A 13,327-nucleotide genomic window follows, 5' to 3' on the forward strand; every position below is an offset into this window, starting at 1 on the left:
GTTAGCAACTTACCTTGGCTTCTTGCTGCTCTCGCGTAACAGGTAGTCAGCCTGCCATGCAGGCTCCTCGTGGAGTGCAATGTAAGGCAGGTGGTTAGCGCGTTGGACTAGTAACCCGGAAGGTTGCAAAAACGAATCACCGAGCTGACAAGGTAAAAATCTGTCATTTTGCCCCTGAACAAGGCAGTTAACCCACCGTTCCTAGGCCGTCATTGAAAATAAGAACGTGTTCTTAACTGACTTGCCTAGTTAAATAAAGGTGTCCAAAAATACCGATTACCAATAGTTATGAAAACTTGAAATCGGCCCTAATTAATGGGCCGTTCCGATTAATCGGTCGACCTCTACTTCGGGTACACCTACTATGCTCGGTGCCACAATCTTGAACCATTACCACAGTCCCGGACTATCCTCATGCTCATTCCCAAGTTTTTGAGGAATGAGCATCAGATCGGTCCAGGGTTTTCAATTTAGGAGAGCAAAACAGGGCTATTGTTGAAGTAGGTATTGGGTCACCTTGTACACCCAATGGCCACAGCCAAGCCTCTTAGGAGTCTAACAGTGGAAACGATAACATCAGTAAGTGGTTAAGAGCCCAGGGGCCCAGGTTCACACAACCTTCTTAAGACATTTTGTCTTAACTGCCCCCCCCCCCCCTGTACTTTCTTCATAAGTCTATAGTTAAGCAAAGTTGCTATTCCTCAAAGGTTCTTGGAAATGTTCTTGCGCTATTTCTTATGTTTCTCCTTAAACAAAGTGTTTTGTGTATCAGGGCCCTTGCCCCTCCGCATTTGATCGGGGTGAGGGGGGGGAGAAAGAACTCTCCGTGTGTGTGATGCACACTGGTATATTGCCTCTCTCTGTTCTGCTGGGAATACAAAACCACTGTTTACTAATATCATAGTCATGATAAAAAATACTCATACACACCTCTGTTGTAACACTTTGCTTTAGTGATGTTTTTTTTTTCATCAAGTCAACCTTTCTCTCTTTCCTCCAGGCTCTGCGGGTAATGGCTAAGATCATGAGGGAGTGCTGGTATGCTAACGGAGCCGCCCGCCTCACTGCGCTACGCATCAAGAAGACCCTTTCCCAGCTCAGCCAATCAGAGGGCATCAAGATGTAGAGACACCCTTTCTCTTATTCTATTATTCATAATCGTATTATTTTATTATTACCACCATTAGTTCTCACCCCGCTGCTCCTCCTCTTGGTTTGTAAGGAGAGGCGGCACGGTGAAGTTTTACTCTGATATCCCCCGACCCCTCCCTAAACGCTGTCATCGTTTCCTCGTCGCCCCGCCAACCGGCGCGTGGATCTATTTTCTGTCTCACGGAGGTGAAGGATGGATCTGGTGGAGGGATGTTTGCCAGTGCAAACCCCACCCCCCTGTCAAGATTGGTTGGATCACTTCCTCCAGTGCTCGTGAATTACCTATCAGGGTGATTACAGACCGACGTAGTCCCACCCTGCCATAGACCCATCTCTCAATGCTGTTCAGCGGAAACCAGAGGAAAGGAAACATCAACAACCCATAAGAAAAACCCTAAGGTTGCATGACTGCTGGTCATAACATTCAGGTGACAATGCCTCCATTCCAACAACAAATGTTCTGTCACTGGGCGAGGTAACTTGGACTCGACGAGAACCGCCCTAGAAAATGACTGAACGAACTATAGTTTGTTTATTTTTTTACCGTCTGGTACTTAAAAACGAGCATATTAATTGAGTTATTATTTGTGTTTTTCCATGGAGAGATGCTGGTGTGCTGTTGGACTCGTCTCTCCAGAAAATGTTGCATCTTGTTTTAGTATTTCTTTCACTTCTCCCTACGTATCACGGTACAGGGGGTCTACAGGTCAGTTTAACTTATTGGTTTTTGTTTGCAAACAAACTGGACATGAGCTCATTCAGTCTTGGCCAACATGCTATGGCATATGCAATATAGATAAAATGTATCTATTTTATATACTCTGCTCTGCTACTACTACGACAACAGCTCGACAGTCGCCATCATGCCTTCCGAGCCAGGTGATAACCTGAAAGTGCCACTGCTTTAAACCTACCCCCCTTCTTCCCCTCTCATGTCAGTTACTGTGTGAGGGTGTTGGTGTGGGTGGGTGTGTAAGATCACATGGAGTCTTGACAGAAGCCCTCCCAGAGCTGTGTGAGCAGCAGGGAGTGTTCCTCCTCCAATGCACATGAAAGGACACATGTGGCCTTGCCACACTGCCAGGGGCAGCCACAACACCGCCTCTCTGGTGCCATCTACCCACCCCCCCTCTACCCCCCTCTGCCAGTCCCCCTCATCAAAACAGCAACAAGGGATGTCTTTTTCCTCTCTCGCTCGCTCTCTCTCTCGCGTGCTCTCTCTCTCTCGCGCTCTCTCTCTCTCTCCTGTATGGGAGAGCTCTCTAGACTATAGAAACTGAATACCAGACTGATAGTGGGGCTAGTACCCACAGGACTACACAGGTCACCTCCAAAGTGGCTTTAAGGAGAAAGAAAAAACAGCGCAAGCATTACTGAAGTTGCCCTATAAACATGCATTATTGGATTAGAGTTTTTTTGGGGATGTTTCAGAGTGTGTGACGGCACACATTTATTGTTTTAAATGTCTCTTTAAAGAAAAACAAGGTGAGGTACATTCATTTAAATATAGCAAATGGATATTTACTAAGCCATAGGTTTTCTGTTTTTTTTGTGCAACTTTTTCTACTACCACAAGAATGTACATTTACGGATAAAAATGATCTGTAACATGTAAACTGCTTCACATTTCAGTTTAGCAAATCTTAAGGGACCAAAGGAGAGAGGCAGGATTGCTTTTGTGAAAAGTAAGATGAATAATAACTATTAGAAAGTAGGGTCAATATTCTATATAAAGAAAAAAAAAGTAAATATAGCACCAGATTTAAAGCTGCAATATGTAACTTTTTGGGCGACCCGTCATTTGAAAGCAAGTCTAAGAATCGGTAGATCTGTTCGATGTGCGTTATTTCTGTGCTTCCTGTTTTTAAGTTTAGTTTTTGCTTTACTTTTGGTTTTGTGCACCAGCTTCAAACAGCCGAAAATACACTATTTTCGGTTATGGGAAATTTCACAGTGGTTTAGGTACAATGATTCTCTAAACTATACTTGCTTGTTTTGTCACACAAACAGAAATTAGGCGAACTATTAAAATTTTAGCAACCAGGGAGTGGCAGAGCGGTTTCTGCGTAGTGCATCTTTAACAATTGTATGTTTTTGTTTGTATTGTAAGGTACCCTATTGCCACACACCTAAACCTGCAAGCTGCGTATTTATACCAATTTGGATTGTGCTCGTTTTGGTATGTTCAGTTTCCACAGTCTTGATGTCACTGCAGCTTATTGCTCTATTTCAGCATACTAAGCAACCTCATATTGGAGCATGTGTGAAAAAAATAGAATCTTCTTTTTTAATGAAATACTGTGTTGTCAATCGTCACAAAAAATAAACAGAACCCCAAAAGATATGTGTTTGGCAATAAGTGCACTTCTTCTGACCTAACTGCACGTGAACCTGTGTGGCAATAAGGTTCTCTTTGTTCTTTTATTATTCCTTTGGATTTCTCTACAACAGTCTGCTGTTTGGATGCATTGTATTTATCTATGGGACACTGTGCTGCTACAAAATGCCTGCCTCTGTTCAGAAACCAAGATGAGGTCAGAGATGCTCTGAGAGCCCCGATTGGATGTACATAACATATCCCACATGCCTCTTATTAGATCTGTGCCATGATGTTTTTGTCTCTACATGATTCACCATTGGTGTTCCCCAAGGGTGAGTGCTGGGATCTCTCTCTCTGTCTCTGTCTGTTTATGTATGTCTGTCTGATGCATCAGGTCAATCTTCATTCTGTAGAGAAATGCTGAAGTAGCCCTTTAAGCATTTTCTTATTATTTCTGATTAGGTGTGCTTCAGGAAATGAAGTTCTTTACATTGTGTTGAACCTTGGAGATTGATTGTATGCTGTGCCATATAGTGGTCTTAGTGATCCCTGCTACATAGTGAAAATGTTCATTTGGAAGAATGAAGTTAGTGGAAATGAATGGACAGAGGGTGGGAAATGGAATATATATATATACAACTATTGATGTAGGATCTTAATTTGATCACCCCGTTGCAGGAAAACATTCCTGTAAATCAGCAGGACATTTTAAACTTGTGTATTTGTGGTTTAAAAAGACTTCTGACGTTTGCCATTTTCACTTACAAAAAATTTACCAACCCCTACAAAAATGTCCATTAATTATAATCCACGTAATAACTTACATTTCCTGTTGCTGCATGATTATTTTCCTGCTGTAGCGAACTGGTCAAATTTTAAGATCCTACATCTTGTATATCTGGCTGGAAGCTCTGTCCTGCACAGTTGGTCAGCAAAAATACTTTGAACAAAAAGGAAGTGAAAGCTATCCCTAATATTAAGAGAGTAACAGATATCGCTGCTATGACACATGTTGAACAAATGAAAGAAAAAAAGAGCAGAAACGTCATCATGCTGAATTTGGTCCCTGTGTGTGTACATAATGCTAGATCTTAGAGCTTGTGTTTGTGGCAAGGTCAACTCCATTCTCTGGGACATAACAACAACAACAACAACACTCAAACAGCAGCAGTTCAGCTGACTACTTCGCTATCTATGCCTCCGTTGTCTACCCTGGGCCAACGTTCATTCTGTGTCCGGACGCATTTCTGTCTTAAAATCACCAGCAGCCTTTCTTTTCGTTTCCAAAATCAAAGGTGACTTATTCTTACATTAACTGTAAAAAAAATAAAAGCATGACATATCCAGGTATTCCTCTCTCTCAGTGATACGCAGGACATTTTTCCTGGCCATACCAGCTTACGAGTTAACAGAAACAACGACAACAACCATACCTTTGCACCTCTGGTTTTATCATAAAAGTAGGGCGACAGTCGCTGCTTTCGGGGTGGTCTAGAGTGGAAAAGTGGGGTTTTAGGTCTCGAAGCGCATTTAGTTTGCCTAGGGGTCTCTTGAGGTGCTACCATTGTCCTTTTCAATATCCCCCCAAACTTTTCTGTGCCTCCTTTCTGCTCATCTATTTCCACCCAAACGCAGAAAGGAGACACAAGCCAGGATGTCCCATGCAGCAGACCGCCAGCGGCCATCTTTGTTGCACCAGTTATGAGGGTTGAAAGGGTCGGTGTTTGCTGTATGTGCCCTTTTGTGACCCAAACCCACATGATCTGGTAATTTTATCACTGGCAGACGAATGGTGTAGAGGGCACCGCTGGATATGCAGTCTGCTCAGACAGAAACGCAGTACTGTTGTTCCAAGCAAGGAGCAACACTAATTGTTGCAATTTTTATTTGATTTAATTAGTTTTTAATTATTTGATTTTTTGTGTGATCTATTTGAGGCCAGGGAGATATGCAAATGATGACCCCCCCCCCCCCCAAAAAATGTTTTTTTATTAAATGGATGTGAATGTATAAACTCAAATGGCTCTACCTTTCCTGAGATATGCCGCAAACCGGAGCACAATTTGCATAATTTCTTCAAAGGTCATGCATATGCCCAGTTGGCATGCAAAACCACAACACATGGGTTCCTCTTATGGTTATGCAAATGTTTTGGTCAACGTGTTCCCTTGGCTTTCCATTTTTCACTCCTGTCCTGTTTGGGCACAGTTTTACTGGTCTCTATCTATGCTACTATCTGGACCTTTCTTTGCAGTACTGTGGCTCAGTAGTGTCAGAAAGCACAGGCATCATCATTCTGGAGACATTTTTAGACTGCCAATTAATGCCCACGGGAAAGAAAGCAATGGTTTGGGTCACAAAAGGGTCCTGCTTGCTAAATAAAAAGCCAATAGTGGTGCTCTCCACGTGTGTTCTATGTGGCTGCTGTAGTGAGACCGTTGTGTAAAAGAAAGCTTTATCGTGTTTTATTTGGTGCCTAAGTTAGACTATTCTTTCTTCTATCATTTTTCCACCTAGAATGACGAGCTGCATGTTGTTGTGTTCCAATGTATGCATCACTTGATTTATAAATAAACAAAAAGCTGGGAAAAAAATATGAAGTGTAATTAACAGGATATTAGGTCATTCAAATCTAAAGAAAATACCTCCTCTGAAGACCAATGTGTTTTTACCTCAATGTGTATATATACGATTTGTTTACGCCTAGTTTGGATTTTTTTTGTTTCTATGAAGAATACACATTTTGTCAATGGTACTTTCTTTGTCAATGGTATTGTGTTTTGTGGTGTTCCCAAGCAGTATATTCCTCTATTTGCCATTATCACTATTTGACCTCTGTTCTGTCCCAAATGTAAATGCTTTACCAACGTCAAAACCGTAGTCTTTTCCAAGCCCCTCTGAGCTGTGTTAAAAATGTCTTGTTCTTTTTAAGTGGTCAAAAAGGAGGCTGCAAGGAGTGACCGATTTCAGAATCGCCTGTGCCCCCTTCTGATTATTTCTAATGCATATGTATTGACTTTTTTTTAATAGTGTGCACCGAAGAATGAACGATCAACATAGGATAGCTTATGTTAAGTTCTAACATAGTTGGAGTACAAAGTGGTGTGAATAAAATACGTTTCTGTAAGACCATGGTTTTGTTTGGTGTTGGATTCACATTCACAGGCGGTGTAAGGAATGAACCATGTATTTCATTTCTGCTGGGGGGTTCTGGTGTGCCAGTGCATGATTAGACCTTCCTATCAAACAGAATGGAATAGACACTCTCTTGGTTTTGGCTGAAGGCTAACCCGTAGCCCAGGGATCTCCAACCCTGTTCCCAGAGAGCTAGCCTGTTGTAGGTTTTTAGCTCCAACCCCAGTTGTAACTAACCTGAATAATCTTATCGACCAGCTAATTATTAGCGTCAGGTGTGCTAGATTATGGTTCAGAGTGAGAAAATATAGGACGGTAGCTCTCCAGGAACAGCTCTGCTTGTAGCCTATGGCCTCACTGGTGAACATGTAGAAAGTACAAAAAATGCTGTCTGGGCCAGCGTATTGTTATCTACCTTTTAAAACATTGTTTTAGTGTATTGCTGCATGTGAGGGGTATACTACAAAGCAGGATCAATATTCAGAAATGTTTTTATTTTTATTCAAACTTTTTTTTGTTGATAATTTTGAAATGGGCATGGTCTAATTGACTCAAAAACCAAAAACACATCTAAGTTTAGATTTCTTAATGAACCATAAAATCAATAGTTATTTCTATTTGTTTATCAAAGTTACCTGGCTAACTCATTGATCCGGCTTTGTAGTATACCACTGGTATTAATCAGATGTTATTTACTTGGTGATGTCCTATCAATGAATACTTTCGGGTACTTCAAATAATTCAACACAATTAGTGTCCACCATGTAATTTTGAACTAAATTACTGGTACTTTCTGTACTGTTCTGCTCTGCAGTGTCGGTCTATTTGAGGCACCATCAGAAATAATTTGTTCTGACAGAGGAATAAGTAATTGCTGTCAGTCTTCTCTGTACTTGTGTATGGAAGTCATCTGTCTAGTCTCCCACTTAGATTGTCAAATGTAAAATAAAAACGATCATTACCAATTGAGCAACAATATGTGTGTACATACTGAGATGTATCTTTATCTTAATTAGATATAGACGTTTCAATAGTTTGAAGGTTTTTATTGGGCCAACATTAGAATTGAATCCTTTGCTATCGATCTCTCTACCGTTGGCTCTCCTGGCCCCAATATCTAATTTGAGGCAACATTGATAGTGAAGTGTTTTAAAGATGTCTAGGCAAGCAGTGCTCAGTTAGTGTATAAGCCTATCTATTTGCCCCTCATTGATTTTTGTGACACTGACAATTATGGGCACCTACTCTCGGCAAGCCCACTAGAAACCAAAGGGGCCAAACACAAACTGACGATGGAAATGGGCTGTCTTCCCCCCCCTCCAATGCTCAGTTGGCTGCCGCATCCTAGTTTAATGGGGTGGATAGTTCAGATCCTCTTATTTGTTCTTTCTATCTGCCCCCTCTCTCTCTCGGCGCACATTAAGTACAGAGTAGTGTAGAGAGACATTTTTCTCAAGGGGAAAGATGCTGTTCATTTCAGCGCTGAGCATTCATGGGTAAAAGAAGTGTGAACGTCGATCCCCTGCAATGTGAATAAAGGATTTAGTGTCTTTATGCTGTTGCAAATTCTAGCGTAAATTACATTATTTACACCATGGTTTGAACATTATAGAATGATGTTACTATGATGCAGTATATTGACATACTGCATCTAAAACCTTTTGCATAATGTTCTTTCGTTGCATAATACCCATTGTACCTGTGTGCGAGGTGCAGTACAGTTCCTAGAAGCAGCCGTCGTGCAACTCTCCACTAGGGCCTCATTCTCATTGTAGGAAAGCTATGTAGTCTGAATTTCCTTCACCATAATCCCTGGTGTTTTACAATAGCTAATGATGTGCGCACCGCTATATCCTCTTTGTTTTATGTGTGGAGACGCTGGGGAGCTCCCAAGGCCTCTCGGAGCAAAAGGATCAATAGCAAAATGAGGAAATCGATGGGGTGAATCACAAACTATGCTGCCTACACCCCCGCACCACGGTCTCGCCGCTATGCAGACGTTTCACTGTGGTGCTGGAGTTCAGACCAAGCTGAAGACTTGTCAATACAGAATGGGTAAAGGCTTGAATAATAGAACCATAACAACAACAACATCAACAACAGCCACACAGTAAAAAATAATTCTAAAGCCATGGGCTGTGTCTCGATAGTGTAAATTAGGTTTCTTCATTTACATGGATGTAGATGAACTGGATTGGTGATGGCAAATACTGTAGCTTGTGTAGGCATTCTCTACCATATTGCTTTCACCTTGCAGTGTTTTACAGCTCAATGCAGGTTGAGGAGAAGATGAAGCTTGAGACTGAGATGCACCCATTGAATGTTTAATAGGCTTGGCTAGTAGATTCCGGCCAATACTGCCTGCCTCTATTGACACTCAAAAGCTGCCTGACGTGAACCAATCTCCTGCTAGCTGCATGGTGGCAATGGGAAATAACTCCTACAAAATGACTCATTAGCAGCGCATGTCACACCACACATAATACATACACTGAGTGCACAAAACATTAAGACCACATGCTCTTTCCATAGCTTTCACCTGGTCAGTCTGTTATGATCCCTTATTGATGTTACTTCAATCAGTGTAGATGAAGGGGAAGAGACGGGTTAAAGAATGATTTCTATGCCTTCAGACAATTTGAGACATGGATTGTGTTTGTGTGCCATTCAGAGGGTGAATGGTCAAGACAACAATATTTTAAGTGCCTTTTGAATGAGGTATGGTCGTAGATGCCAGGCTCACTGGTTTGTGTCAAGAACTGCAACGCTGCTGTTTTTTTTTTTTTTTCACGCTCAACAGGTTCCCGTCTATCAACAATGGTCCACCACCCAAAGGACATCCAGCCAAGTTGACACAACTGTGGGAAGCATTGGAATCAACATGGGCCAGCATCCCTGTGGAATGCTTTCACCACCTTGTGGAGTCCATACCTTGACATTGAGGCTGTTCTGATGGCAAAAGGGGGAGTGGTGGGGTGCAACTCAATATTAGGATGGTGTTCCTAATGTTGGGTATAGTCAGCGTATGTACACGATACTTCATGTATAATGGAATTGCAGTGATTGGCTGATTCTCCGTACACAAAACCACACACTCACAGAACCCATTCTAATGTCTCAAAACAGTCACACTTCGCTGCATGGTATAAAACATTGTCAGACAGTATCCAGAGTGAATTATTTTCTCTGTTCTCCCCTTTTTAGCAGTATAAATGCAGGAGCTGGTGGAGAAGGGAAGAACATGCTGACAAGAAGCAGAACAGCAAGTCAAGAGTCGGGCAGCATGTAGATGTTGTGTCTTTGAGTGCAGGTAACAGAACTGATGCATCATTTAATAGTCAAGCAGAATGGACCGTATCCAGGAATATTTTATACAGGTAACTGGTTTTGTGAATCTTGTGTTTTTAAGCTTACAGTATCAGTATGTAAAATCCAAAGTTTGACTCACACTGATTTTTACAGATATGTAAATGTGCATTTAATCTACACGTTAAATAAAAAGACCAATGCTGTGTTTTATGAAGGTGAAGAGAACGCAAGCAGGTGTCACGTCTCACCATCAATAAATCCACCAGAGGAGGGCGCTGTTGCCCACCAAACCAGCTTCTGAGCCACTGCTGTGTGCGACGGGGTTGACGAGTTTCTTTCTTTGTTCCCCATCTTCTGCATTCCGCTGTGATGTGCTCCTTTACACGTATCTTATCCACAAGCCCCAGCTGACAAAATGTTTTCAAACAGGATATGAAAATTGCCATTTTAACAGAAGAAGTTGCGTCTAGGGGGCCTACAAACGAATCATGCATAACCCAGGGTATAAACATCTGAGGGGGGTAGTAATGTGAATTTTAATTACCTTCTACATGTTGTCATTGTGAAATTTAGTACATATTGGAACGTTTCGCTGCCTAATCGACCATACTTACCAAATAGCATATTAATTGTACAAAGTATATCAGTGTCAACTCCTATGCAGACTGAAGATGGAAAACAAATTAAAATGTTTCGATCAGAGGGGCACAAATGTCAATCAGCAAGATAGACGGTAGAACGACAGTCTAATATAAGATTGAGGATCGAGATGTTTTGAAAGTAAATTGATATTGGCAGTTATATAGACTCATCTTGGGGCAGCAGGTAGCGTTGCTGGAGGTTGCTGGATCGAATCCCTGAGCTGACAAGGTACAAATCTGATGTTTTGAACAAGGCAAGTTTAACCCACTGTTCCCCATTAGGCCACCATTGTAAATAAGAATTTGTTCTTAACTGACTTGCCTAGTAAAGGTTAAATAAATAAAATATCAAATATTGTCTGGCATCCTATCCACAAAATAAAGTAGTATATATTACATTTGTAACATTTTGGTGATGATACAAGTTTCATACAAAATCTATTGGACCTGAGGCAAGTCTTGTCATCAATGCAAGTAATTATTTCAGGACCCAAGGTAGCCAACAGTTTTCTACAGTTGATGAATATTTAACATTAAGTCAACCATAAATGTGGCTCATTTCCCATTGATTAAATAATATGTGCACAAAAGATAGATCTCCATGAATATAACCTGGCATTTACTAGTCCCCCCAGTAATTCCTTCCATTCACGATTGACTTGATCACTGCCTGTTGAGAAAGCACGAAACCGGTGAGAGAAATAAAGACAATGTGAAGGTGGGATTGGAGATTCAACCAAGTTTGCTTTCATCCATACAGCCTATTCAGATCTGTAAGATCAGCACTGCTTGAGCCTCAAATAGACAGGGAGGTTGGGTAGGCATTGTAGGAGCATTAAGACAGAGACTGTCAATTTGCTGTGGCCTAGAGAGAATGCCTGCCCCCCCCCCCCCCCCCCCCCCCCCCCTGGTGTTCCAATCATAGATTTACTCTCTAATCCACATCAAATGTTGTTAGGCATTTGAGGGTAATTAAGGATAATCAATTTAACCTCCCGGAAACATGTGCCCATTTTAGCAAGCCGCCCTAGGAATTAACACCCATTTGCACACGCTCGGGATGGGATGAGGAATTAAACGTGCTAAAGTCTGTTATGATAATAGCACAACTCCCTGTTGTTACTGTTCCTCCATTGCCAGGCTTTGATAGTTCACTAATTAAAGTGAGATCCACAGTAGATAAATTCCCGGGTTTACCTCAGAGGAAACTTCATATTATTATTTTTCCACTGAAAAATAGATTAATTGAGATTACTTTTCAAGTGGTTTTATCACAAATTATTTGTAAAAACCTTAGTGCAGTGTTATTTTAATGGCTCCTCAGATCATCCTGAAAAAGGCGCATGTACACGTTGGGGGACGTCTAACCAAAACAAGACGTGTGCGCGTGGTGTGTGTATGTGTGCGTGCTTGCTTGCAATTATGTAATACTAACCAATTAAATCCAAGCAGAACACACTGGTACCAACCAATCAGCTAAAGACATGCACATCCTCTGTAGTGGTCAAACAACCTCACTGCTGAACCTCACAAGGAGGTGTCAGACACTATGTTGCACCGTGGCCATTACACTAATCACAGCTTGAAAAGCCTAATACACTACATTAGTAAAAACCATCAGGCATTTGCTTCAGCAAACATCATGAGGCTACAATAGGTATGCAAAAGTAATCTTTATACAACAGTGACCCTGGAGCAGATGCGGGCTTTTGTCTTTGTGTGACCTATATTCCCTCCCCTCTCTGATTAATACCTGTGTGCACGTGTTTAGCGTTTAGCTGTTCAATCTGTCTGTTTTCCCTTCCTCCTGGCTGCCCTAGTATATTTCCTACATTTCTTCACAGAGCGCTGCATCGCCATGTTAACACAGAGATAATCTCCCCCATCTCTCACCACCTGGACGTGGTGGTGGTGCAGGTGTTGTCAGGCGGGAAATCTCTATCAGAACTAGTGTGCTCTGCAAGCTCCCTCTGACGCTCTGGTGCCAGATGAGTGATGCATGGTGGTGCTCAGCGTCACTGACTCCTCTACAAACGGACAGAGGACCCTATGAGGCTGTTGACAGGGACAGGCGGTGGCGGGAGTCGTGCAGCAGCCGTACCATCCCAATGCTGCATTGCCTCTTAATCTACAGTGACTTCAGAAAGGATTCACACCCCTTGACTTTTTACACATTGTGTTGTGTTACAGCCTGAATTTAAAATGTATAAAAGTTAGATTTTTTTGTCACTGGCCTACACACAATACCCCATAATATCAAAGTGGAATTATGTTTTAAGAATGTTTACAAATTAATACAAAATGAAAAGCTGAAATGTCTTCACTCAATACGTATTCAACCCCTTTTATAGCAAGCCTAAATAAGTTCAGGAGTAAAACATTGCTTAACAAGTCACATAAGTTGCATGTGTGCAATAATAGTGTTAAACATGATTTTTGAATGACTACCTCATCTCTATGCCCCACATATGCAGTTATCTGTAAGGTCCCTCAATCTCCCAGAGAATTTTAAACACAGATTCAACCACAAAGACCAGGGAGGTTTTCCAATTCCTCTCAAAGAAGCGTACCTATTGTTAGATGGGTTAAAATAAAAAAAGACACATTGAATATCCCACTGAGCATCGGGAAATCATTAATTACACTTCAGATGGTGTATCAATACACCCAGTCACTACAAAGATACAGGTGTCCTTCCTAACTCAGTTGCCGGAGAAGAAGGAAACCGCTCAGGGATTTCACCATGAGGCCAACTACAACATTGTAGTTA

General features: G+C 41.6%; 1 protein-coding gene and 1 long non-coding RNA gene across 3 annotated transcripts in view; both read left to right on the forward strand.

Moving 5' to 3' along the window:
• LOC115195639 (TGF-beta receptor type-1) overlaps positions 1–7,572 on the forward strand; it is a 62,114-nt gene extending 54,542 nt beyond the window's left edge. For both annotated transcript variants that reach the window (XM_029755716.1, XM_029755715.1), the window contains exon 9: positions 1,001–7,572. In XM_029755716.1, coding sequence (XP_029611576.1) covers positions 1,001–1,126 — 126 coding nt within the window. In that variant the 3' untranslated portion in view covers positions 1,127–7,572. The remainder of the gene's footprint in view (positions 1–1,000) is intronic.
• Positions 7,573–9,649: 2,077 nt separating this feature from the next.
• Positions 9,650–10,618, forward strand: LOC115195204 (uncharacterized). The gene is made up of 2 exons (XR_003878611.1): positions 9,650–9,984; positions 10,132–10,618. It is a non-coding gene; the product is annotated as an uncharacterized LOC115195204 (long non-coding RNA).
• The last annotated feature ends 2,709 nt before the right edge of the window (positions 10,619–13,327 follow it).

The sequence above is a fragment of the Salmo trutta genome, chromosome 6 (genome assembly GCF_901001165.1).
Source record: "Salmo trutta chromosome 6, fSalTru1.1, whole genome shotgun sequence".
In the NCBI taxonomy this organism is placed as follows: Eukaryota; Metazoa; Chordata; class Actinopteri; order Salmoniformes; family Salmonidae; genus Salmo; species Salmo trutta.